At 54.0% G+C, this 26541-nt stretch overlaps 2 protein-coding genes across 2 annotated transcripts; one reads left to right on the forward strand and one right to left on the reverse strand.

The window, feature by feature from the left end:
* The first annotated feature begins 364 nt into the window (after positions 1 to 364).
* CDC42EP1 (CDC42 effector protein 1) lies at positions 365 to 8414 on the forward strand. The gene is made up of 3 exons (XM_082666416.1): positions 365 to 478; positions 5082 to 5852; positions 7164 to 8414. The coding sequence occupies exons 2-3, from the start codon at positions 5390 to 5392 to the stop codon at positions 7784 to 7786; spliced, it is 1086 nt and encodes a 361-aa protein (XP_082522542.1). The 5' UTR covers positions 365 to 478; positions 5082 to 5389; the 3' UTR covers positions 7787 to 8414.
* A 494-nt stretch (positions 8415 to 8908) lies between these two features.
* LGALS2 (galectin 2) lies at positions 8909 to 15364 on the reverse strand. Its single transcript, XM_082666499.1, has 4 exons — positions 15290 to 15364; positions 11341 to 11423; positions 9341 to 9500; positions 8909 to 9201 (listed from the first exon to the last, which is right to left on the reverse strand). The coding sequence occupies exons 1-4, from the start codon at positions 15293 to 15295 to the stop codon at positions 9055 to 9057; spliced, it is 396 nt and encodes a 131-aa protein (XP_082522625.1). The 5' UTR covers positions 15296 to 15364; the 3' UTR covers positions 8909 to 9054.
* Positions 15365 to 26541: the final 11177 nt, after the last annotated feature.

A 26541-nucleotide genomic window follows, 5' to 3' on the forward strand; every position in this document is an offset into this window, starting at 1 on the left:
AGATCCGGCTTCCCTGTTCCCCAAACTCCCGCAGGGAGCGGCTGAAGAGCCCAGCAGCGAGAGTTACCAGGTCAGGGCGTCCCAAGGCCACGCAGGGAGACGGTGGAAGAGGGCTTGGGATCCGAGGACCGAGTCACCTCGCCCGGGCAACCCGCACGTTCCCCGGCTCCCCCTGCCCCAGGCAGCAGGCAAAAGCCTGACCGGACGTCCCCGCCGCTCCCCCTCCAGCTTTCGCCGCCGCCGCTCGGGGCGGCGTGATCGGTGCCCGGGACGGGGGCCCGGCCCCGCCCGCAAACGGGAGGGGAGAGGCGGGAGGAGGGAGCGGGCCCACACCCCGCCCCCGCCCCCGGATCCAGCCCGCGGAGCCCGCGGCCAGGGCGGCGCAGACCGGCCCAGCCACTCGCCCGGGCTGCGCGCCGGGACGCGCTGCCGACGCGTCCGCCCTTCGCCCCCAGCTCCTGCGGCTCGCGGAGAGAAGGTAACTGCGAGCTGGCCCGCGGGTCGTCGAGCCCGGGGTGGGCGTGGACACCGGCAGGGGGATCGCGGCGCCGCGGGGACTTGGCACCTCCGCTAGGCTCAAGGAGCGGGGGAGGGGGGCCAGCCTGCCAACGTCGCCCCGGGTGACAACAGGCAGGCCCGGAGCGCTGGCCGCGGGAGCGGCAACGGGACGCTCCAAGTTTTCGGGTTGTTTTGCAATGTTCCCGGCGGGAAGAGTGGGGCAGAGAATTGGAAGGTAAAGCGGGTTGCGGGAGGAGGGGGCGAGTCGAGGGCAGTCTAGGCTCCTTCCTGCCCTGGGAAAGGAAGGGAAGGAACGGGGAGGGGGCTATGTGTCGGAATGTCTGGCCCCTTGTCGAGGCCGGCGCGGAGAGCGGGAAGTGGGGGGGACCGCTGGGGAGATGGTCCAGGCACCCTGCCCCCTCCCCAACCGCCGCATTCCAGGCCGGAGCAGCGGATGAGGTCATCCCGTCCGGTTCCCCTCGGGCCAAGGCAGCCGGCTGCCCCCTTACCGGCGGAGCGACCCTCCACATTCTAACCCCGTACCTCCCAGAGGGAATGTTTTCTGGCCAAAATCTTTCCTGGGACTTCCAATCCCGACTGCCCTCGAGACTATTCTATTCTTGCCGAGACAGGCAAGACTCGAGAAGTTTGAAGCCCATTTTCTGGATCGGGAAACTGAGGCTCAGACTGGTGAAAGGACTGGCCCGGAAGCCACAGCCGCACGAAACGCGGCGCAGGGACTGGAACCGAGGACTTGGGGAGACCCTGCCGGAAGCCAGTCAGCCTCGCCGAGCCAAAGGCTGATTCGGCTCTAACTTGGGGTGTCTGGGCAAGAAGACTCTCCCCCTCTTCCTTCTTCCTCCCCTGTGGCCCAAGGTGCTCCCTCCTACTACTATCCCCCTTGACGTCCTGAGAACGGGGTCTCCGCTGCCACTGTGGACAGCTTGCTACGCTCTTTCTGGCCTCAGTTTCCGCGTCTTGAAGTGGCTGGACTCTGAGAACCAGAAGAAGGCAGCCCCCAGGGAGTTAACCCCTTGTTCCAGAGGCCAGAGCAGCCCTAACAGAGACAGGGTCCCGCTGCGGATTGGCAGGGGTGGTGTTACCCAGCGGGACACTTGCGACAGGGGGGCTATGTGCAGGGAGTGGCCTCCAGGATGAGAGGTAGTGCCCGCTAGGGGCCTGCGGGTGACCCCCAGGTGAACGCTAGGGTGCCGCGGCCCCCACACCCGACTCAGCCTTGCCTCTCCCCCTCCCCCCACCTTGGTTCCTCCAACCACAGGTGCCTCCACAGCGGCCCCTGCTGGCCTTCCCTAACGCATGGTCCCTGCTTCCGGCCCCAAATCTTGTCCTCGTGGTCACCACCGCTATTGAGCAAGCACCTACCAAGTACCCAGGCCTGACTGTCCTCTGTAGGGTAAACATGCGACACTGAGGCTGCACGGTGACCACTCTAGCCCAGGTCACAGACACCGAATCTGCAGAGCTGAGTCTCCTGCCTCCCAGGCCTGCCCTTCTGTACTCAGCGGCTGGGCACCTGCCCGGACCCCAACAACTCTTCCCCACACCCCTGGAGTCTTCGCCCACTCCCCTGGCATTTACTGTTGATGTTGGTCGACTCCTGGGGAGGTTCCCAGCCACACCACTTTTTTTTGTTCTCTGACTTGGGGCAAGTCAGTTCCCTTTCTGTGCCTCATTTTTTCCATCTGTAAAATGGGTATTTGTGAGCATTAGCAGGTAGTATTCCTGGACAGGTGAGGGGAGATAGGCCATGTTCCTGGACAGCCGGAGCCCTGCTTACTCCAGGGCCAGGTGGGGCACCCCTAACCACCAGCAATACCTAGTGGTCAGAGTCAAGTGCCAAGCGGGCTGCCATCAAGGGTCCCCAGAATGAGAGATGTTAGTGTCAGAATGTTGGCTTTGAAACCCAGCCCTGCTTCAGGAGCCAAGGGTTTAATTGACAGCATCTTCCACTCTTAAAACTCTCCTGCGAGAGGACCAGCTTCGATGCAGTTCTTGTTTTCCACGTGGGAAAACAGGTCCCCAGTAGCAGTGCCCTGCCCTCGGCTCCACAATGCCGCAGGTCTTTCTACAGCAGTGGGTGGGGTAGAGATCTTTTGGAGGTGCCCAGAGATATTTGGGAGGTGGGGGCATCACAAGATTGGGGCAGAAGCTGGTCTCACAAGTCAAAGTGGCCATGGGTGTTGGGTGGGGGCTGGAGCCCCTTTTGCTGAGAAAGGAGGGGCTGCTTCTAGAAGCCAGGGAATTGGGGGCTGGGGAGAGGTGGGTGTGGCCCCATGGCAGGCACAGTGACCCCTCTTCATGACATTTCAGGATGACACCCTCCCCCCCTCCTCCAGAGATTTAATCCTCATCTCAGCAGAGCAGGGAAACCTGGCGCATGGCAGGTACCTGCCATGTGACCTTGGCCAAGTTCCTTCTCTCCAAGCCGCGGCTCTTCCTGTAAAATGGGCCAACCCTCCAGCTTTTCGGGGCTGTTGGAGAATCAGATGACATCATGCAGTGGCTGGCCAAATGCAGAGCGCTTCATAACTTCAGCAAACATTCCACAAGGACTTCTTGGTGCCTGGGGTGCCAGGGAAAGGGATGATTCAGAACCGCCCCCCGGGGGGAGGAGTTAGGGTTGGGAGAGGATCAGATGGTGGGAAGGGAAGAGAATGTAGTCAGAAAACAAAGCAAGCTTTGTTTTATTGCCTCCTTTGTTTTTATCTTGTTATTTAACCTATTTTGAATTTCAAATAACATTTGAAGGGCAGAATTGAGGTTTTTACGCTTGGAGGTGGCAGCAAAAAATTTTTTTTTAAGTTGACACTCAGATCTAGGTGTTCTTGTTAAGAATCATTATCAACGTCTATCAGTCTATCAGCTCAGGTGCCGGGCCTGTGGAGATAAATGACTTGCCCAAGGTCACACTGTGAGGCCACTGAATCCTCCACCTACCCTCACTCGGAAGGTGACAAGGGGTGAACCTTTGGCATGAAGGTATCACAAAGAACTCCTGTGATTAAACTGGTATTGATTTGGCACTTGGCCGCCTGCAGAGCCCAAGCTGAGTGCTGGGACGGAGGGAGGAGGGAAAATCCAGGCAGTGGCCCCAGCCTCAGAGTGTGTTGTGATCTGGAGAGACAAGACTGGGCTCCACGGGCCAGTAAAGGCTACGTGAGTCAAAGGCTCTGAGTTGACGTCTCTACCGGCTCTTTTTTTTTTTTTTTTTTTGCGGTACGCGGGCCTCTCACTGTTGTGGCCTCTCCCGTTGCGGAGCACAGGCTCCGGACGCGCAGGCTCAGCGGCCATGGCTCACGCGCCCAGCCACTCCATGGCATGTGGGATCTTCCCGGACCGGGGCACGAACCCGTGTCCTCTGCATCGGCAGGCGGACTCTCAACCACTGCGCCACCAGGGAAGCCCTCTACCAGCTCTCTTGATGTGACCTTGAGCAAGCTTGGCCTCTCTGGGCCACAGGAAAACCAAATGTGGGAACATAGGCTCATAGGTGTCCTCCAGCCTACACTTTCTATGATACTAGAAGGGGTAGCGTCGGACCAAGAGAAGCTTAGGGAAGACTGGGACTGAGGAAGAAAGTGGGGGAGAGATCAGGAGGGCAGGGAGTAGGCAAGAAATAGCTTTTGGCACCAGCTGAGGTTTTTCCAAAACTTGTTCCCCGGTGACAAGGCTTTTGTCAAAACTATGATAATGTTCTTTCCTGCGAGCCTTCTCAGAGCCTTGAATATGCTCAGGCATGTAGTAGGCATCTGGAAAAACCACTTTTGACCACAGGATCCTTTTTCCAGGAAGCATCTAGAAGGCGAAGGGTTCTGCTGTTTACACAGCAGTTCACAAAACCTTCATTGGGCACCTCCTCCCTCCTGGCCTTGCTGGAAGACAACCCAACAAGAAGGGAGGTGACTTACTCAACCCACCAGCAGGAGGCCCTTGGAGTTCAAGGGCTCTGGGGTTGGGAGCCCTGCTTCACCATTGCCTACTGTGTGGCGTCGGGCAAGTCCCTTCACTTCTTTGTGCCTCAGTTTCTCCTCTCTCTATAGAGCCTCCCTCAGGGCTGTTGTCTGGGTTAAATGAGTGATGAACTTAAGCCATTGGCGCTCAGTAGGTGCTTCACCAGTGGGCGCCGTATAACGACCACTCATACTTTTTACCTACACACAGCTTAAGTGTGCAGCTCGATGAATTTTTTGTGTCCCCTCCCAGTCTATACCTGTTCAAAGGCAACCACAATTCTGATTTCCATCACATTGTTTTGTTTTGCCTGTTCTTACATTTTCTGTACGTGGAAATATGCGATGTGTCCTCCTTTGTGGGTCTGCTCAGCATTTTCTCCATGTTCCCCATCATTTGTTCTTTTTTTTTTTTTTTTTTTACTTTTTGCTCGCACCACGAAGCATTCGGGGATCTTAGCTCCCCAACCAGGGAGGGAACCTGCGCTTCCTGCAGTGGAAGCGCAGAGTCTTAACCACTGGACCACCAGGGAGTCCCCATTTGTTCTCTTTAGCTGTTATTATTTGGACCCAGGATGCCCCCAGGCCTACCACTACTTTCCTTTCTTTTAGGTCTCCACCCCTGGGCAGGAGAGGGGCTGTCCGCATTTGAGGCACGTCTGGTGCTTTCTGTGTTCCTGGACAGAACACCTACAGCTGCTTCCACAGGGCTAGGAGCCAGGCCTCAGGGACAGACAAGCCATGGACTTCCCATAGCCTCAGTATTTGGGGGCAGCACCTTAGGAGAGCAGGGGCGCAGGCTCCATCCGCCCCCTTTCACTGAGAAGGAGGGAGCTGAGAAGCGGACCCTTAGCCCAGCCCAGCGCCCTCCCCAGACCCCGCCGTGGGCATGGACCAGCAGCTGTGAACAGCCAGAGCCGATGCCGGGCCCCCAGGGGGCCGGAGGAGCCCCGGCCATGAACCTGGGCAAGCTCTCACCCGTGGGCTGGGTGTCCAGCTCACAGGGGAAGAGGCGGCTGACTGCGGACATGATCAGCCCCCCACTCGGGGACTTCCGCCACACCATGCATGTGGGCCGTGGCGGGGACGTCTTCGGCGACACCTCCTTCCTCAGCAACCACGGTGGCAGCTCACGGGGCACCCACCGCTCGCCCCGCAGCTTCCTGGCCAAGAAGCTGCAGCTGGTGCGGAGGGTAGGGGCACCGCCCCGGAGGATGGCTTCCCCACCTGCGCCTTCACCTGCTCCACCCGCCATCTCCCCCATCATCAAGAACGCCATCTCCCTGCCTCAGCTCAACCAGGCCGCCTACGACAGCCTCGTGGTGGGCAAGCTCAGCTTCGACCGCAGCCCTGCCACCTCCACAGATGGCCACTCCAGTTACGGTGAGGGCCTGGGCTATCTGCCTATTTTCCAGAGGCTGAGTCCCAGGGGGTTTGATGGTTCAGGAAAGACTCCAAGTGAGCTCTTTTCCCCACAGCATTTCAGCCTCCGTGGAGGTCAGGCCCAAACCCCAAATCATGGATGGAGCGGGTGTGGGGGGGGTCACAGGGTGGGAACCTGCTCACTCCCCAAAACACTGAGGTTAAGAGGTGAGGAGATGGGGTTTGAGTTCTACCTGCCCCTGAGCTGCCCCACCCCACACCCAGGCTCTTGGCCTGGCTGCCCACTTCAATGGAAGCAGCTCCCTTGTGTCAGAATGATATAGTGGAGAGGCAGAGAGCCAGGGCTCTGGATTCAAATTCTGGTTCTGCCTGATTCCCAGTGATCCAACTGACTGCTGTTAAGTCAAGTCCTGGCCTGTATAATGGGCCCCTCAGGGTCACTGCTAAGATTCAGTGAGATGATACACATATTCAGTGTGGCCCAGAATTTGGCACATAGTAGGTGCTCAGGACACAGGAGCTGTCGCTGTGTCGTTATGTGAACAAAGGTTCCTGTAACTTGGCAAATTTGGAAAACCACTCGCGTGGACAGAAGCCAGAGGCCCTTCCTGCCAGGGTGGGGAGTGGCAGGTGTAACCTTGGCTCCCCCTCTGGACAGCTCACCTGGGAACCGGGGCCCCTGCTGCCACCTGGTGGCCATTTCCTGCCCTGCAGTTTTGCCCCCGGTGCTCCGTCTCCAGGGGTGATGCTTAGAACCTCACTGAGGGCTGGTCCACAGTCCCACCACTATATCTCAGTCCTGGTAGTCCTGGAGCCAGGGGCTGGGACAGAGGACCTTTGGAGGGCATTTGCCTGTCCTTTGGGTCTTGATTTCTATGTAGTCAGACTCTGGGTGCTGGTTCCATCCCTGTGCCCACACACCAGCCCGTATGCTATAGGTTCATGGCAGGGAACCAGGGGTCATACAAGTTCGCAGCTGGGACTGAGAGTCAGGAGATTTGAGCTCCAGGCTTGACTTCAGCCCATCAAACTCTGTGGCCCTGAGGTAGCCCTTCCCCTCGTCCCAAACTGAACCTCACTTTCTTCATCTGCAAAATGGGAATGAGGATTATGTAAATTCCCAGGGTTGACAGGAGGATCACACAAGAGACTACGGGGCTCACTGTATTGGGAAGATGGGGAAAACTGAGGCCAGATCGGGGAGTGGCTTGCCAAAGGCCACAGAGCAAGCTGGAGTTGGTCCTGGCTTTCCCCTCCCCAGTTCCTGGTTAGGGACCCCAGCTATGACCCTGGTCCCTATTTCTCTTCTAGGCCTGGACTCCGGGTTCTGCACCATCTCTCGCCTGCCTCGCCCAGAAAAGCCTCGTGACCGAGACCGTGATAGCTCCTTCCCCTCTGAGCCTGAGCTTCGCCGCTCTGACTCCCTCCTGTCCTTCCGCCTGGACCTCGACCTTGGGCCCTCTCTCCTCAGTGAGCTGCTGGGGGTCATGAGCCTCTCAGAAGGCTCTGCAGCCGAGACCCCAGCCCCAGCCCCTGCTGCAAATGCCCCAGCCCCTGCTGCAAACCCCCCGACCCCTGCCTCAAGCCCCCCACCCCGTGGACAGTGCCCCAATGGGGTAACCCTGGGGTTGGGCCCAACGGCCGAGGCGAGGGCCAGCCCAGTAGGGGAGCGTCCCTGTGCGCCTGCTGGCGTGGGCCCCGGCAGGCACTGGGGAGCAGGCCGTGGTGGCAGCCAAAGCAGCTGCCACTACGCTGAGATGGGTGCTCGGCGCGAGCTGGTCGAGGCGCTGCCCCAGGCTCGGGCCTCTTGGGAGAGCCTGGACGAAGGGTGGGGGCCACCGCAGGCAGGCAGCAGGGCCTCCGTGCCCAGCACGGTGCAAGCCAACACCTTCAAGTTTGCTGAAGCTGAGGAGGATGACGAGGTCACGGTGTGAGCGGCTGGGCATGGGCTCAGGACCCCAGCCAGCCTCGGGGCACCGCCTATGAACCCCCCGGGCGCAGAGCCAGCCCCTCACCTGACAGCTGGGTCCCGCCAACGAAAGATGGGAGAAAACCCAAGTTGTCCCCAGACCCCTCCACACCCCTGCAGGACAGACATGGGAGGGAGGCCAGAGGAGACCAGGCTTGTCCTGGGACCTGCGTGTTCCCATGGGCCGTGCTGGGCCGCCCTGCCTCCCCCCACTGCCACTCTGGACCCAGTAGCCATTGCTCGGGCCCACCCGCCACCCCAGGCCATCCCCACCAGCTGGAGGGCCTCGCCTCACAGTGCAGCCTTTGTGCTGGGAAAGCTGCCCTTGCTGGGTGGGGGTGGGGAGCATAGCACATAGAGCCTTTGTCCCCTCTCCCAAAGGGACCGCCTGCCCCAGCTCATCCTGGAGTTGCCCCCAGCAGGGTCCCCACTGCCTTTCTGAGAGCCCCAGCCCTTGCTAAGGCTGCTTCCCCGACATTCCCCCCGCCACCCCACTTGTCCCAGAAGCCTCAGAGAAAAGTCAGGTGTGACCTCACAGTGGGGGAATCCCACTTTCCCGTGCACCCCAGACCTGCCTGTGGGTCCTGATTAAAAAAGGCTTTTTTGATAAAAGGTGTCCTGCGAGATGCTTGAGGACCTGGGAGGACAATGTCAGCGCCACCTGCTTGAGTCCCCTAAGCACTGGGTTTGGAAAGCCAAGGACTCCCCCAGGGGGCCCCGGTGAGGGGAAGGGCCGAGGCATTGGGTAATGAGTAATTAGGCCGGAATGAATAGCCCTGCGATAAGAGGCCCAGGTGGGAGCCCTTATCTATAGTTCCGGGAACAGCCCCGAGCCCAGGTGCCTGGAACCATAATCCCACAGGGCAGCTTGGCACTTGCCCTGGTGATAAAAGGGGACAAGCAGGCAGGACTGGTGGCTTAGAGGTGTTCGGGAGCACATCCCAACCCCCATGTGGCAGTCCAAGGACCTTATGCCTCAGTTTCCTCATCTGTATCATGAGGATGCTGGGAGCATTAAGATAGTGGAAAGCACCACAGTTCCTACCACGGAAAGACTCTATAAAGGTGGATTCTTTTGTTGGTTCTTAGCCTTGGGGGATGAGCGCAGAGGGTTAGGAACAGCAGATGGGAAGCGGGGGACCCAAGGGCGGCTGATCCCGCGTGACTGGAGGTAGCTGGGTGTCAGGAGCCGGAATCCGCTCCGGGGTCTTGCGTTCTGGCGAGGTGCTGCCCTCAGTCTAGCTTGAAGGAGGAGATGCTGAACCCGCCCTGCACACTCAGGTATCTCAAGTGGTTGTGGCCCAGCCTGTTGGGAAAGGTCAACTGGTGCCCGTCTGGCATCTTCACCTTGAATTCGTTGTTCTCGAAGGTCACGAGGAGCTGCAGTGGGAGGGAAGGCATCAGGGAGGCAGGAGCACCCTGGAAAGGGGCCACGGCAGTGCCTGGTGGGCCAGGGTGCCCTACCATCTGGGCTCTCTCCTTGATATCCTCCTCAGGCCCCTTCTGCCTTTGACCTCACCTTGACCTCTGATCCCGGTGTGAAGCACATGTGACTGTCCCGTTGCTCCTGCCCCCAGCAGTTGTCATCCCATGTGTTGCAGACGATGGTGGATTCATCGAAACGTGGGTTGAAATGCAGGTTCAGTTTATCTGTCCCCTGGCCCAGATTAATCACAAAGCTGCAGGGGAAGGAGTAACAGGTGAGAATAAGGGGCCAGCCCTGGCTAAAGCAGCTTGGGGCGCAGGGCTGACCACAAACTGGAAGAATCACCAAAGGTTGTGTTAATCAAGGTCTGTGCCTTAAAACAAGGGAGGTGACAACTTGATCAGACTTGGCACTGGAGTATCACATTCCATTTAGAGCACAGACTAAGGTTCCTGACAAGAGGGTAACTAATAGTGACATTTGAGGAAATGAAGGTGTCTATCCTGGGGGAAAGAATTGCTGTTCTCAACTCTCTGAAGACCCATTAAGTTTGGCCATAAATAGTTGGACACCTAAAGTGGTGAGCTCCCTGTCATTAGAGGTATGCAATCAGGAGTTGTGTGATCTCTTGAAAAGATCACTACAGGGGCCTGAGTTAGATAGACCTTCAGGGTCCCTGAGAGTGGGATGTTCTGAGTCATGGGGTGCCTTCATTGGGACGTCTCAGACCAGAGGTATCCCACATTTCTGCAACCCTTAGGGACCCACGCAGGAGAAAGGGGTGATTTTCTCTTGGCTCCTACACAATGCGTCTGTCTGCCCTTCCCCAACCAAAAGTTGATGGAGATCGGTCCCAAGAAATGCTGACATTGTCCTGCACACAGGAGAGGCCAACGCTGAGCTGTAACACCTGAGGCGGAGAAATGCCTCTGGTTCTAACGGAGAGAAGGCAAACAAGACCACTTGGCGGCCCCTGGCGGCTGTCGCTAGTATAATGCGTGTGAAAGGCCGGCCTCTGACCCTTCAGCTGGGTCAAGAGGGTGGTTCCCCGGGGGTTTGGGCCTTCAGTAGAGGCACCTGACTCGCAGAGGACTGGGCAGAGCTTCCGGGATTTCTCACTTGCCCCTTCAGCGTCTGTTGGGGGCCAAGGAAACTGAGCACATGGCAGCCGCTGTGGATTCTGAAGCCTCAGATGTGAAAGCAGCCCTAACAGAAGAGGAGCCAGCAGGGGTGTGGGAGGGGGTGAGAGCGTGCAAGAGTGTACAAAAGGCCCCTGGTCTGAGGTCACGCTCCTTGTCCGACCGTTTCACAAGGCTGCCCTTCCCAGCCTGCTCCAGGTCTGTGGGCAGCCCCCCTCCCCCTCCTGCCTCACCCTCCCCCCCCACTGGCTCACCCATCAGCATGTCCTGCCTCCCCCTCCCCCCACTGGCTCACCCATCAGCATGTCCTGCCTCACCCGCCCCCCACTGGCTCACCCATCAGCATGTCCTGCCTCCCCCTCCCCCCACTGGCTCACCCATCAGCATGTCCTGCCTCCCCTCCCCCCCACTGGCTCACCCATCAGCATGTCCTGCCTCCCCTCCCCTCCACTGGCTCACCCATCAGCATGTCCTGCCTCCCCTCCCCTCCACTGGCTCACCCATCAGCATGTCCTGCCTCCCCCTCCCCCCACTGGCTCACCCATCAGGCTGTCCTGCCTCCCCCTCCCCCCACTGGCTCACCCATCAGCATGTCCTGCCTCCCCCTCCCACCCACTGGCTCACCCATCAGTATGTCCTGCCTCCCCCTCCCCCCACTGGCTCACCCATCAGCATGTCCTGCCTCCCCTCCCCTCCACTGGCTCACCCATCAGCATGTCCTGCCTCCCCCTCCCACCCACTGGCTCACCCATCAGCATGTCCTGCCTCCCCCTCCCCCCACTGGCTCACCCATCAGCATGTCCTGCCTCCCCCTCCCCCCACTGGCTCACCCATCAGCATGTCCTGCCTCACCTGCCCCCCACTGGCTCACCCATCAGCAAGTCCTGCCTCCCCCTCCCACCCACTGGCTCACCCATCAGCATGTCCTGCCTCACCTGCCCCCCACTGGCTCACCCATCAGCACAGTCTGCGATCTTGCCCTTGATCTTCAGGGTTGTCCCCACCTTCATGTCCATGTTCATAATCTCAAATTTCCCCTGCACCAACAGAGAAACAACCCACACAAATCACTCACACACGTGCCCAGCGCTCTTCTGCTGCTGAAGCCCATTCACCAGCATCATCCCATCCCGACCTGGCCCCAGGCCTCAGTCTCCCTCTGCCCACATGAGAGCACGGAGCTGGGAAGGGAAAGAGCCAGAGTGCTCAGATCAGAGCTTCCCGGAGCCCCTCTCTTGCCCATTTTGCTTCACTCTCATCCACTGCGGCCTGAAGAACAGCCAGATCTGGAGACATAGGGCCCAGCTGAGGGAACCTCAGTTTGCCCATCTATGACATGGGTAGAATGACTACTGCCCACCTCACTGTCCCCAAACGTGTTCAAGTGATGACGCACAGCACCCTCTGCAAAACCCCCCAAACAAGGATATGCTTAGTTCTTGCACGAACTTGGAGTCATTTTACTGACAGAAAATGACTGTATCACAGGCAGGTCTAGGCCCATCCCAAACGAAGAATCTATAAAGCTCCACAAGTCACATGTCTGAACATGTCCATCAAAATCCCTCTCCCTACCTCACTTTCCTCATCTATGAAATGGGCTGATTTGATTCATTCACTCAGAACCAGTTGCCGAGCGTCCACTGTGTGACAGATGCTGTTGGAGGCCCTGAGGTTAACAGCGCCTCCGTTGAGCTGGTTGGGAGGATGAGAGCTCACGTTTGTGAAGCCCACAAGTAGGGCACGGGCTAAAAGCACATCAAGGGACTGTGGTCATCGTGCTTGTTTATTGCTACTACGGTATCCATCTGCTTCCTATTTTTCCATCGACCTTGGCACTGTCTGAATTTCCATATAGCAGGGGTTCCCACAACTTTACTACGGTTAGAGGGAGGCTCTCGAAGCTGGGTTTTCAAAGCTCGTTATCCCAGCCTGAGAAAATGTCCAGTTTTCACATCCATGGTTGGAGGGTGTGTGGTTGGGCCAGACAGGATATAGCAGCCACCAAATATTTAGAACACTTTATGGGAGAACACGTTTACATTGTGGGATTTCTGTTCACTGATTTTTTTTTTTTTTTTTCCTGGAGGGAGCACACCTGGGAAGCCCTGAACCAACTCGTGGGACCAGGGCGCTTTGCTGAAAGTCAAGGGCGGTGTCCGTGGGGGGAGGATCAATATTCCCCTGCTGGCACAGGGGTAGGGTTGCCCAGTTCTCCTGGAGGCAGTGCCTTTTAAAAGGAAGGCCTGAGGGCTTCCCTGGTGGCGCAGTGGTTAAGAATCCGCCTGCCAATGCAGGGGACACGGGGTTCGAGCCCTGGTCCAGGAAGATCCCACGTGCCGCAGAGCAACTAAGCCCGTGCACCACAGCTACTGAGCCTGCACGCCTGGAGCCTGTGCTCTGCAACGGGAGAAGCCACCGCAATGAGAAGCCCACGCACCACAATGAAGAGTAACCCCCGCTCGCCGCAAGTAGAGAAAGCCCGCATGCAGCAATGAAGACCCAACGCAGCTTAAATAAATAAAACAAATTTTTTTAAAAAGGAAGGCCTGAAAGAGACCTTGCCAAGCCCAGGAGAGTGGAGCATCACAGCACGTCAGACCCTACGATGCCTCAGAGCAGGGTTTCCCAGCCTCGGCACCCTGGACATTGGGGCTGGATCACTCTTGTGGGTCTGTCCTGTGTGCTGTAGGTGGTAGAGCAGCAACCCTGGTCTCTATCCACCCGGTGCCAGTAGCACCCTCTCCCCAAGTTGTGATGACCAAAAATGTCTCCAGACGTGGCCAGACGTCCCCTGGGTGGGGGGAAATCCCCCTGCCTTCGAGAAAGTGGGATTCGGAGGCAGGAGACCTAACTCCTCAGATGGGCGCTTAGGGTTAACAGCTGGATCACCGGCCAGACTGGATTAAAATTCTCCTTCAGCCTCTCACAGATAGACAGAGAATGCCTTCCTTAGAGAGGTTATCCAGTCCGTCCCAAAGGAGAACATGGGCGCCCTGCCGCCAAGCAGACCCTCACAGCTGTGTGCCCTGCGGCACGCACAGTCCCCACCAGATGGCGTGAGGACTCTCCTGTCTCCTCCTAGTTGCATGCGCCACCCACCAGGACCCTGGGACAGTCAGGGTGGGACTGGGATGGGGAGAAGCACCCCCGCTGCCCCTGTACATCCTGCTGGCTGCCCGGCTCAAACAGAAGAACCCGAGAGCCCAAGGCTGCTGCAGGGCAGGGGCATGAGAAAAGCCGGGCTCGGGGTGTATCTGGACAAACAGGAATGCCCATGGGAGGGGGCCTGACCCCGCTGCTTAACAAAGCCTGAAGCCCAGAGAGAGACAGGGAGGCAAAGCTGGGGTCGGGGTGGGGGCAGGTGTCAGGGGTCGGGATCTAGTGCCAGCTCTGTCCCTAGCTGGCCAAGTGACTAGGGGCCAGCTGTGCCGCCTTCCGAACCTCGGTTCCCCCATCTTTAATATAAGAGGTTTGGACTAGGTAGTCTCTGAGGAAGGAGGAAAAAAAGGGAGGGATGAGATGACCAGGGGTAGGAGAAAGGAGGGAAAGTCTCTGGGCACAAAGGTCCTCCCTGGGAGGCAGAGGGTGGGGAGAGCACCATGCCATCCATGCTGGACCCTCCAGTCACATCCACACCCTGCATCCCACCTGTGCTGACTTGAATATTGTCTCCCGGGAAACCATGTCTCCTCGGAGCCAGTGAATGAGACCTATTTGGAAATAGGGCCAAGTTGAGGTGAGGTCATAGTGGCTGAGGGTGGGCCCTAAATCCAATACGACTGGTGTCCTTATAAGAAGAGGGAAATTTGGACCCAGAAACACAGACACACAGAAAAGACCGTGTGAAGACGGAGGCAGAGTTTGGAGGGACACAGCTACAAGCCAGGGATGGCCACAGATTGCCGGCAACCAACAGAAGCTGGAAAAGACGTGAAAGAATCCTCCCCTAGAGCCTTCAGAGAGAGCACGTCCCTGTCAACACCTGGATTTCAGACCCCAAGCCTCCAAAACTGCGAGACAATCAATTTGTTAAGGCAGCCTCAGGAAACCAATATACCATCCTCAGAAGATGCCATCTGTGATCCAATTCCCCAAATATGGGAGACTGAGGCTCAGGGAGGGGACCTTGTCAAAGTACCTTGTCCAAGGCCACACAGGAGGCTATGGCAGAGCAGGGTTTGCAATAAAAGAATTAGCGAGGGGCCTCAAAGAACCCCCACCCCTGCAATGTACAGCTTGTGATATCGGGCAAGTTAATCTTCAAGTCTCAGTTCTTCATCTTTAAGAGGTTAAAGATGTCTATAGATGTTAGCAGTATTGCCACGATTCATATTTCTAATGAGAGGGAGTTCCCTGGCGGTCCAGAGGTTAGGACTCCAGCGCTTCCACTGCAGGGGGCCCCGGGTTTGATCCCTGGTCGGGGAAATAAGATCCCAGAAGCTGAGGGGGATAGGCAAAAAAAGAAAAAAAAGAAAATTACTGATGAGAAAACTGAGGCTAGAGGGGGAAAGAAACAGGTTAAGAACGGTGGTGGAGGGAGCAGAGGACCTTGGTGCTAAAGGGCTGTGGAGGGACTTCCCTGGTGGTCCAATGGTTAAGACTCTACACTACCAATGCAGGGGACCTGGTTCAATCCCTGGTTGGGGAACAGATCCCACCTGCCCACAGCTAAAAATCCCGCGCGTGCAGCAACTGAGACCCGGCGCAGCCAAGTAAATAAATATTTTTTTAAAAAGGGGGTGGGCTGTGGAGGTGATCTGTCCAACTTCCTCAGTATACAGATGAGGAAACGGAGGCTGGAGGGGCAGCGATGCTCTTCTGCCAGCATCCACCCCACCCCCACTCAGGCGAAGAGGCAGAGGGTTGGAGGAGGTGGGCAGTGGGGAGCCAGCATCCTCACCGACATGGTGGCAGCTCCTCACGGCAGCTCTCGGTGACTCCCGGAGATCTGGGCTCAGGGTCTCACCACACAGCCCAGCTTATATCCTAGAATATTACACATTAACTCCTCCAAGGCCATAAATGAGGACTTTGGTCCCTTCTGCCAGGGTGTTTCTCCATCCGCATCTCCTGGTACCCAGAACAAACAGGCAGAAGCCTCCTCACCCCGGCCCAGCCCACTCAGCCCAGAGCATCCTCCTGGCCTCCCTCCAGCCCAGCTTCCCAGCCTCCTCCCAGATCTCGAGGGCATGTGAACCCAGAAGCAGCGCTGAACTGGGCGCCAGGAGCGGGAACAAACCATGTGAGCTTGTCAGGCTACCCAACAGCCTGACTGACTGACTGAACAGCAAAAATCATCATCATCATCAAGGAAGAGTTAGAAAGTGAAACATCAATACTACAGGATTGGCTAAGTTAATGGTGCTAAGAAGATATAAATAGGGGCTTCCCTGGTGGCGCAGTGGTTGAGAATCTGCTTGCCAATGCAGGGGGCACGGGTTCGAGCCCTGGTCTGGGAAGATCCCACATGCCACGGAGCAACTAGGCCCGTGAGCCACAACTACTGAGCCTGCGCATCTGGAGCCTGTGCTCCGCACCAAGAGAGGCCGCGACAGTGAGAGGCCTGCGCACCGCAATGAAGAGTGGCCCCCGCTCGCCGCAACTAGAGAAAGCCCTTGCACAGAAACGAAGACCCAACACAGCCAAAAATAACTAAATAAATAAATTCTAAAAATTAAAAAATAAAGAAAATATAAATGAACTATTACACGGCCATCAGAAATCACACTTTGAGGAGACCCTCAGTGGCCGTGGTTCCTTGCTCATGGTACAGTGTTAAGTGAATAAAGCGGCTACAAAAGCAAGTTCCCAGGATTTCATGATGGGCACTTACAGATCTGCCTTCGCTGAATTGTACCGCAGGCCACCAGGCTGCACTGAGGGACGACAGTGAGGAGCAGCCATAACAAAGCTGCTGGCGTGTCCACCTCTGAGGTGCCAAGGAGGACATGGCCTAGCCGGCCACACAGGGTCTCCCTCATGGAACACAAGCACAAAAGGCTTGATTCAAATGCATGGGATTGAGGGCCCCCATAGAAGAAAAGTACAAAATAAAGCCAGGCCTTAAAGAGGCCAAGTCTAGTAGTGAGACAAGCTTGGGCACAGGAAACGACTAGAAAATAATTAATGACACCCCAATGGAAGGCTTCAGAAAGTCCCAGATTCCTGGGGCCGAGGGGGTTCTCCAATGTCATCTGGAGGTCAGTACAGCTCTGGAATCTTGGTTCTAACCTCTCTGAGTTCAGTCTCCTCCTCCGTAAAATGAGAGCAGTAAGTGTTGCGAGGAATAAGGGAGACAAAGCCTGGTACTTCGTTAATAATTAACAGAAAAGATTTGCCATTATTATCAGGAGCCCAGTGCCCTACCTGTGTCAGCTGGAAGGAAGGCTGCTCACCTCCACCTGGCGGCCAAGTCTGAGCCCCAGGCCTGTGGGGATGTTCTCCTTGCAAACTCCCAGGGCCCCATCATGACTTTTGCGAGCCTGAGGTGCTTCTGCTTTCATGGGTCCCTTCCTCCATTAGAAAATATATATTACGTACACGTAGACGTAAACATACATATATTTAATCATATTTTATGACTGCATTGAAAAAATATATCAATGTTACATATATATTTTTTTAATAAATAAATTTATTCATTTATTTCTTTCTGACTGCGTTGGGTCTTCGTTGCTACGTGAGGGCTTTCTCTAGTTGCAGAGAGCGGACTTCTCATTGCGGTGGCTTCTCTTGTTGCGGAGCACAGGCTCTAGGTGCGCAGGCTTCAGTAGTTGTGGCGCACAGGCTTAGCTCTCCGTGACATGTGGTATCTTCCCCGACCAGGGATCGACCCGTGTCCCCTGCGTTGGCCGGCGGATTCTTAACCACTGAGCCACCAGGGAAGTCCCTCAATGTTATTTATTAAAACACTATTGTCGACCTGAAAGTTCATTTTCTCTTCTGATTTTATTTTTTTGGCCACACCACGCGACATATGGAATCTTAGTTCCTCGACCAGGGATGGAACCTGTGCCCCCTGCCGTGGAAGCGTGGAGCCCTAAACACTGGACTGCCAGGGAATTCCTCTTCTGATTTTATAAGAGATTAAAACATTTTGGTGGGCCCCTAAAATTGTCTGGGCCTGAGCCACTGTGTTCTGCTGGGCTTAATGGACAGTTTGGCCCGTGGCTTCCAGCAACTGTCACCCACCAGGCCTCCTGCTGTTGGGGGACTTTGGTCCTGAGGTCTGTGGGTTCCCTGCCTATCTCCTCTCCTGCCTTCTCCTCCCAAAGAACAAACAAATCAACCCATCAGTGATATCTGTCCACACTTCCCTCCCTGCTCATTCCCTCTCCAACTTCCTCTTTCTGAGACCAGGAGGTGCCAGGACGGAGGGGGGCTCATGGAAAGCACCGAGCTTTTGGCATCGAATAGGCAAATAACACATCCTGGCTGTGTCACCTGCAAGCTGAGGAGCCACGTCAAGTCACGTCAAGCCTCAGTTTCTTCATTTGTGAAAGGGAGCTAATAGTATCTTCTTCACAGGGTGATTGTGAGAATTTTTGTTTGTTTGTTTGTTTGTTTGGGGTTTTTTTTGCTATGCAGCATGCAGGATCTTAGTTCCCCAGCCAGGGATCAAACCCGTGCCCCCTGCAGTGGAAGCGCGGAGTCCTAACCCCTGGACCACCAGGGAATTCCCAATTGTGAGGATTTTTAAAGATTTTTTAAATTAAAAAAGTTAACCTTTGTAGCATGTGGGGCGCATAATAGATGCTAAAAATTAAGTAAAGAAACAAATGTCTTCCTTCCTTGCTTGGAGGGAAGATTCCTAAATGGGCGGAGGTTTCACCTGAGACGATGAAGCCACGTAGCCAGGACAGTGGAGAGAGCAGAAGCTCGGAGCGAATTTGCAACAAGCAGCATCTGACAGCCTGGACTCTGGCTGGTGAGCACATCACTTCCCCTGCCCCTGGAGGACAGTTCTCCTTGGGAAGCCAGTGTCCATCCTCCCAGAGCCCAGGGAGCCTGGGACTAGAGCATGATGGGTAAGGAGAAAGACGCTGGTGACAGCCAGATGTACCATCTCAAGGGGCCAAGTGATCACACCAGCAAGATCGGGGCCCTGTTTCCCCTGGACAGATCTACGGCTTATGATCTGTGCTTTCCAGTCCCTATACAGAGAAAAACCCCTCTTATTCCCACAATCTTTCTTCAGTTGTGTTAGCCTCAGGAACAGGGAGGTCTGTCTATAGCTGTGTGACCTTGGACAAGTCATGTAACCTCTCTGGGCTTCAGCTGGTCCATCTGCAAAATGGGAACTGTAACTGTCACACCTCACAGGGTAGATGTGGGCCTTAAGGGAGAATGTATGTGAAGTTTTAACCACAGTACCGACCCATGTTCAGCTGAATAAATAAATGTTTGCTGTTATTAAATATTAATATCAGGTCTGCTTGGATGTCCAGCCCTGCTTCTGCATCTCTGACCAGATGTCCTTCAACGGACATCCACAGAGCTCTTACCTCGTCTGGTCCAGGGATCTTCCTCATTTAACCTGATCGCCAGGTTCTGTGGCCTCACCCTGAACCCCAGCTGCTGGCTGCACCTGGCCACACTCCCAATACGCATCCTTCCAGGACTGCCTAGGTCCACTGGAGCTCTTGGGTCATCCTCGCCTCCCCTGGAATTGGGGAGGGCCCTTGTGGGAGGAAGGGGTGGGTCACAGCCACTTCACTGTCTCCCCTTCTCCGCTCCTGCCCCCACAATCTTCTCACCACCCATTGGGGTCTTTGTAAAATGGCAATGACAACACCCTACTCTCCTGCTTGAAACCCTCCAGTGGCTTCTTCTCACACTTAGAACAAATCCAAACTCCCCCCTTGGCTGACAAGGTCCCGCTGATCCGGTCCTGTCCACCTTGCAGCCTCATCTCATCACACATGCCCCCTGGCCAGGTTGACCCGTGGGTTCGCCAAACTCATTGCAGCCTCAAGACTTTGTCCTTGCTGTTCCCTCCACCTAGAACTCTTCCTCAGCTCTTGGCTGGACCTCATCAGGTTGATCTTAACTCAAGGGTGGATGGATGGATGGATGGATGGATGAGTGCATGGGAGGATGAAAAGGTGAATAGGTGGTTGGGTGGGTGGGTGAGGGGTGGATGGACGAATGGGTGGTTGGATGGTAGATCAGCAGCAGGAACCACTCATCACAGGGCTCACAAGGGGGGTATTTTCAGTGGCTCCAATTCAGTAGTGCATTGCCCCTTCACTTCCTCTTCCCCCCACCCCCTCCCAGCATGTTACCCAGGTCCTTTGGACCAGGGAGGCTCCTTCTCGGGGTCATACCTACCTATGCACATGTGGTACTGGGTGGATTTACACAAGAGACCATAATGTTCTATGTTCTGCTTCCTATAAGTGGCAAGAGGAACATTTTTTCCATAGAGAACTTCTCTCTAGAAATTAAACAATAAAGCAAACTGTTTCTGTTACTTGGGTAGTCCTGGAGTGCCCTTCCTGGGGGAGAGGGAGGAGACCTCAGCCCTGAGCCCGGTTCCTCCCCCTGCGTCCAGAGCACCCAGTCTTCCTGTGGACAGTGGGGGCTTGGATGCCCTAATGGCCTGGTCACAGCTGATGCGGCAGATCCATGGAGTACGGAAGCAACACCTGGATTACAACTCCCAACCGAGAATTCCCACCTGCGCCCAGCTCCTGATCGGCATGTGAATTATATCTCAATAAAGCTAGTTTAAAACTCAGAGATTCCCTAGAGATCATAATGACAACTTATTTTCACTTATTTTCCTTTTAAGACCCCACCTGGAGTCTGAGTTCCAGCTACAGGGCACAGCCATGATGTTTTCCGAAGGTTGTAGAAGGGGAAAACCTCTCTCCAAAAGAGAGAAAGCATTTGCCTCCCCCTGCTGGCCACTAAGAGAACAATCTAAATTAGGTTGAAAAATAGATTGTCAACTGCTAAGCATTTATTTAAAAAAAAAAAAAAGAGAAAGAAAAGAAAAAGAAGACATGTGTGCGATTTAAAAAACACTTCGCAAAGCTCAAAAGGGCTTTACAGGGAAAAGCAAGTCCCCCGTCCACCCCGGTCCCCACAGCTACTCAGAGGCGAATACCCTTCTGCTTCCTTCCAGAGATACCCTACACACCACACAGGTGCAAGTGTGCCGCACTGTCTCGTACCTTGCTTTTCTTCTCTTAATATGTCTTGAAGATTGTTCCATATCAGTAAAACACTTTTCTCTTTCCAAAGGCTGTGTCCGACTACTCTGAGATCCAACTAATGGGAAATTGAGTTGGACCTACATTTAGTTTGAGTTTAGTAGATTATAGTTAAAAGGTTCACAGTCAACTTCTAGAATAGTTAGGTGAGTTCTAGCATCCTAGTGTAGGGAATGGTTCCCAGAAATACTCCAATCACCCATACCCAGTCACCATGTCAATTCACCTGGTATCCTGACATAAAGGTGCAGGGACAGAGGTCACATCACTACGTCACCATGACACCTAGGCACCTGACATGGGAAGAATGTGGGCAGTGGAGGAGAACCCAGGTCTGCGTCGTATAGAGCCAGAAGCTAGTCTATGGAAAACTCTTCCAATTCTCAGACGTGTAAACTTACATGTGGAGGACTGAGTTCCCACTGATCTAGTTACAGCAAAAGTCCACGCCGTTGGGAACACAATTAATAACACAGCATATCTAATTATAAATGCACCACGTGCTATTTTCTTTTGGGGGCGGGAGAATCACGTGCAATAGAATTAACCAGGATGCCTCTGTTGTAGGACACCAACCCATAACAGTACTGTACATAGCAAGTACATCTGTGTATGTCTTCAAATGTTTTATATATCATGACTCATGGGGTTCTGTCTCATACACACCACATTTTGTTCTGACAAAGTCTGCGGCTCCTAGTGAAACAACACAGAAAATTTGTCTTTCCCAAATTTGACAAAATTAAACATTTTAGGTTTACATGACATTACCAAAAACTGATTGCAAAGCTGAGGAAAACTTTTCTAAAATAGTAAAACAAAAAACATTTTGATCAAACATGCTAGAAGCCTGACTTTTCTTTCTCTTTATAGAAAATATAAGAAAGTCACTGCTATGTGAAAAGCATGCATCCTCAAATTGCAGAAAAAAGGTAGTAAAGCAATACGTCAGGTAGTTGAGTGAAAATTTCTTATTGTTCTGACTTTATGATGATGGTGTTTGTCAGACTCTTTTTTTTACTTTTTATTTTTTGTTTGTTTGTTTCGGCCACGCCACACGGCATGCGGGATCTTAGTTCCCCGGCCCGGAATTGAACTTCCACCCCCTGCAGTGGAAGCTCAGAGTCTCAACCACTGGACCACCAGGGAAATCCCAGTCAGACTTCTAAAGTTTGTAATTTATAGGAATTTATTTTTTTGCTCTAAATAAACACCTGATTTTGCATACATAATTTTATATTCTTTTATTTTTTAAAGAGGTCCCTAAATTTTACAAACTTCAGCCTTCATAAAACTTGAGTTCAGCTGGTCCTGATGTAAAGTGCATTTCTTACATTGGATATCTGTCAAAAAAAAAAAATTGAAAAGCTCTGGACTAGGGACTTCCCTGGCGGTCCAGTGGTTACACCTTACAATGCAGGGGGTGTGGGTTCGATCCCTGGTCGGGGAGCTAAGATCCCACGTGTCTCGCGGCCAAAAACCCAAACCAAAACATGAAACAGAAGCAATATTGTAACAAGTTCAATAAAGACTTTAAAAATGGTCCACATCAAAAAAAAAATCTAAAAAACAAAAAATTAAATTAAAAAAAAAAGCTCTGGACTATATATGTTATCGCAAACCTTTCTTCCAGCTCCAGGATTTTCTAAATCTGTGGGAAATGCACGCTGTCCCCTCCTCCGAGCAGCTGCAACTCTGAAAGAAAGAGAAGGAAGTCCTTTCTTGGAGCTTATCCAAGTCTTTCCTGCTCTACTTGGAGTCCTTGTCCCCTAGGGAGGCAGGAAGATAAAATGCCAGTGTGCTAAGATCCAGGGGGAGAAGTGAAGACAGAAGCCCTGAAGGTATAAGCTTTGGGGGAAAGGGAAGAGAGGGGGGTAGGACCAAAGCCCTAAATCTAGGGAACGCAATTGAGGGGCTCTCCCAGTATGACAGTAGTGGTGACCACCTGGCGCTTTCCTTATTTAGCATGTATTGAGCGCACATATATACTATGAGTTCTACATTATATTTAATCCTCTGCCAACCGAGGCTCAGGTGGTAAAAGACTTGCCCAAAGTCACATAACTCTGCTCTCTCCTGCCCTGCACACTCTTCCCTCCACCTACCTCACACTTCCTGGGGTTCCTAAAGTTCAGTATGTACTTCCCACATGCTGCCCCCTCATCTAGGGGAGGAAATTCCTCCTCCTTCTTTAGCTGCTTGCTCAAGGGCACCTCCTCTTTGCACCTCTCACTCCACCACCAGGGTAATCGGTCTTGCCCTCCTCTGCTGCTCTTAGAATACACCCTTGCAGGACTTGTTACAGCATCACTGGTGTTACAGCTCCCTGGTGCACTGTCTTCGTGGCACCACCCAGATCTGAAATTTAGAAAACAAATTGTTCATTTATTTATGTTCTTATTAGTTTACTAGAATGTAAGTTCCACAAAGGTGGTGCCTTGCCGGTCTTATTCACCCCTGTACGCCCTGACACAGGACTTACAGGACTTGGCACGATGTGGACGTTCAATAATTGCTTCCAAGTGCAACCTCTACCTCAAAGTTGGGCTCCAAGCTCCAAGGCTCAGAGCACAAGAATGAATGGTACGCATCTGTCCATCAGCCAATTAACGCTGGGCAATATTTGCATATTGCCTTCCTATTGGTGAAATCCGTGTTCTCTAGTTTCCTTCCAGCCAGTGGAAGGAGGGTCATAATATCGGCCTCTGTAGCCACACCCTTCTGTAAAAACCAGATCTTCCTACCCGCTGGAAAGGGGTATGGATGTGGGTGGGGGGGCGGAACGGGGTTGCTCAGACCTTTCAGTCCCCAGCCCCTTATCCTCTAACCCCGTTGGCACACAACGCAGTCACACAGCGAGTGTGACCCTACCTGGTATACCTGAGTATCGAGCTGGGAGAGGCTGATGTTACGAAGAGCTGGGGCAGAGGAAGGTCGGACACCAGGATCCCGCTAAGCAGTCAGGCCATCGGGTGGGTCTGTATTACCCCAGACGTGCACATCTCGGATCTAAGGTCTTTGAGGAACCAGAGCAGGCAAAGGGGGTTCAGGGAGCCGGGGATGGACTGAGCATAGGATAACGCTAACTTTGGACTGCAAATTCCTGGGCCACGTCCCGGGAGTCCTACTTGAATATGAGGTCGCCCAGGAGCCTGACTTCTTCATTAGTTCCCCAGGGGATTTTGACACAGGTAGCCACCTCAGAGAAAACCAGCAGTTGGATTAGTTGATTATAGCTGCTTCAAGGACAGCTCAGCTCTACTTGCCCACCCCCTCCTAGGGGTTACCCAAGTCACTCCAAGGAACACATTTGCAAATGGTGGAGAAGGGAACAGAGGCCAAAGGCCCAATTCCTTCATTTCCTCTTTCCTGTGTTGGTCCTCCTTCCTTTCACCATCCTCACCTTCGTCACCATCCTCAGATCCTTCCTTCCACACCTTCTACCCTGACACCCAGTTTGGGCCAGGCCCTACCTGCATAGCCACTTCCTGACTCCCTCACCAATCCCTGCTCTCCAGGACTCAGTGAGGCGAGCCTAGAGCCTTCAGTAAAAGTACGATCTGGCTCCCCACACACACACACTCGCTGTGCAACGCTGAGCACATTCCTGCACCCCTTCATCCATAAAGCTTATGAATAATAGTTTCAACTTATTCATTTATTCAATCCATGTTGATTGAACACCTATGTGCCAGTTACTCTTTCAAGCCTTGAGGATACATCGGTGAACCAAATAGCTGAAATTCCTCATCCTCACCGAGCTTACATTCCAGTGGGGGAGGAAGACAGAAAACACGATGTAGAAAGGAAATAGACGGTGCTAGGATAGATAAGTGCTAAGGAGAGAAGTCCAGCAGAGAAAGTGGGTGGAGAGCATTTATTGGAGTTCACTTTGCAGACACACTTCCACTGAAGTCTCACAACCGTGTTTCAGATGAGCAGCCTGAGATGGAGAGCGTCTAAGTGACTTGTCCTAGATCATACAGTTTGGAAAGCAGTCAAGTCAGAATTTGAACCCTGGTCAAATCTATGTCGTCTTTAAAAAGTGAGTCTCGAGGGTTTCCCTGGTGGCGCAGTGGTTGAGAGTCCGCCTGCCGATGCAGGGGACACGGGTTCGTGCCCCGGTCTGGGAAAATCCCACATGCCGCGGAGCGGCTGGGCCCGTGAGCCATGGCCGCTGAGCCTGCGCGTCCGGAGCCTGTGCTCCGCAACGGGAGGGGCCGCGACAGTGGGAGGCCCGCGTACCGCAAAAAAAAAAAAAAAAAGTGAGTCTTGACAGTGTGTATATGCCCCTAAATCAATGTGGTAAATGCGGTTGCATTTTATTTCTGCAATAATTCATTTCAGTAATAAAAGAAACAAAGGAAAAGAGCTCTAAGTACATATTATGTTACAGCTTTTATTGAGGAATGCAATAAACATACATATCACTTTCCTCTATAATTTTAATGGCCCGTGGGGGAGAATTTAGAAAAGCGTCCCAGCTGGCTGAATGGTTGAGATTAGGGAAAAACTGACCCAGCACATGCCTCTCAACTCCCTAATGAGGTCAGTTCCGTTCTGCAAGGTGAATCGAGGTCGCCTGCCAGGGCGACGGCTGAGCAGAACCAGAATCGCCAGATTCTCTGTTTCGGTCTCACTTTAACCCTGCCGGAGACCAAGAGGCTCGAGAGGACACCACGGGCCAGTTCCCCGGTGGGCCGCCAGGTGGCGACAGAATGCAACGCACCCGGGTAAGCCGGTAACCGGGCTCCCCTGGGCCGCGTGTGGGAAAACAGATGAAAAGGGTCTGGAATAGAGGGAGAAACGGCAGGAGAAAAGGCACTGAGGCTAGAAAGCCTATTCATTCTTCCCTGCCTGACTTCAGTCTGGCACCCAGCAATATCATCCGCCCACTGTGGCCGCCTGGACCTCTCTAAAACAAAAGCCTGACTTTGTCACCATTACGCGTGAAACTCTATAAGGACACCTCCAGCATAGTTCACAAGAAAAAAGGCTAAACGCAGGACTTGGGTGATCTTGCCCCAGCGTATTTCCAGGCCTACATCCTCTGAAGCCGTATTGAAATACTTTCAATTATCTGACTTCATCATACTCTTTCTCTCCTGTGAGCCCTGATACTTTTGGTTCCCTCCACCTGAAATATCTTCTCACACCAGGTTTACCTGGAGAATTATGTCTTTCAGCTAAATATCACCTCCCCTGTGAAACCTCCCCTGACAAGAGAGCCCCTCCCCCACCCCACCCCCGTTTGGGATAGAGGGCCCCTCCTGTGTTGCCATTACCCCGTGGGCTTCCCCTACCACGTTGTGTAATAAATATCTGGCCTTGCCTTTCTCTTCCAGCGCCTGTCCCAGAGAAAGGCGAATACAGAGTGCATGAAATGATTGCAGAATTAATGCGGTACAGAGTTCCGGCTCTGCCACTTGTGTGATCTCAAACTACCTGGTTCATGTTGTGAGGAGTAAATAGACAAATGTAGAAAAAGTGATTAGGATTTCCCTGGTGGCGCAGTGGTTGTGAGTTCGCCTGCCAATGCAGGAGACATGGGTTCGTGCCCCAGTCTGGGAAGATCCCACATGCCGCGGAGCGGCTGGGCCCATGACCCATGCCCTCTGAGCCTGTGCGTCCGGAGCCTGTGCTCCGCAACGGGAGAGTCCACAACAGTGAGAGGCCCGCGTAAAAAAGAAAAAAAAGGTGCTTAAAACAATACCTGGGACACTGTAAGCACTCAAACTTTGACTTACTTTCACAGCGGCCAACATACGTCATTGCCGTTTTAAGACACCCTCCCACTTTTGCATCTAAGCGGAAATACCCGCTCAGGGATACGGAAGTGATCTCAGAGCCCCTCAAAAACATGGCCGCGGAAAGTTCTTCCGGAAGCGATCATAGGCATCGCCGTGACGCAGAACGACTTAGAGCGTCCCGCAGG

Source organism: Grampus griseus, assembly GCF_964374135.1.
Source record: "Grampus griseus genome assembly, chromosome: 11".
NCBI lineage: Eukaryota > Metazoa > Chordata > Mammalia > Artiodactyla > Delphinidae > Grampus > Grampus griseus.

What these genes read in the sequence shown, in the direction of transcription:
- CDC42EP1 (XM_082666416.1), top strand. Translation starts at nt 5,390, where the DNA reads ATGCCGGGCCCCCAGGGGGCCGGAGGAGCCCCGGCCATGAACCTGGGC. An exon ending in AGATGGCCACTCCAGTTACG is followed by an intron (nt 5,853 to 7,163) that starts GTGAGGGCCTGG and finishes TTTCTCTTCTAG; the next exon opens with GCCTGGACTCCGGGTTCTGC.
- LGALS2 (XM_082666499.1), bottom strand. An exon ending in ATCGCAGACTGTGCTGATGG is followed by an intron (nt 9,501 to 11,340) that starts GTGAGCCAGTGG and finishes CTTCCCCTGCAG; the next exon opens with CTTTGTGATTAATCTGGGCC. An exon ending in CACCGGGATCAGAGGTCAAG is followed by an intron (nt 9,202 to 9,340) that starts GTGAGGTCAAAG and finishes CTCCCACTGCAG; the next exon opens with CTCCTCGTGACCTTCGAGAA.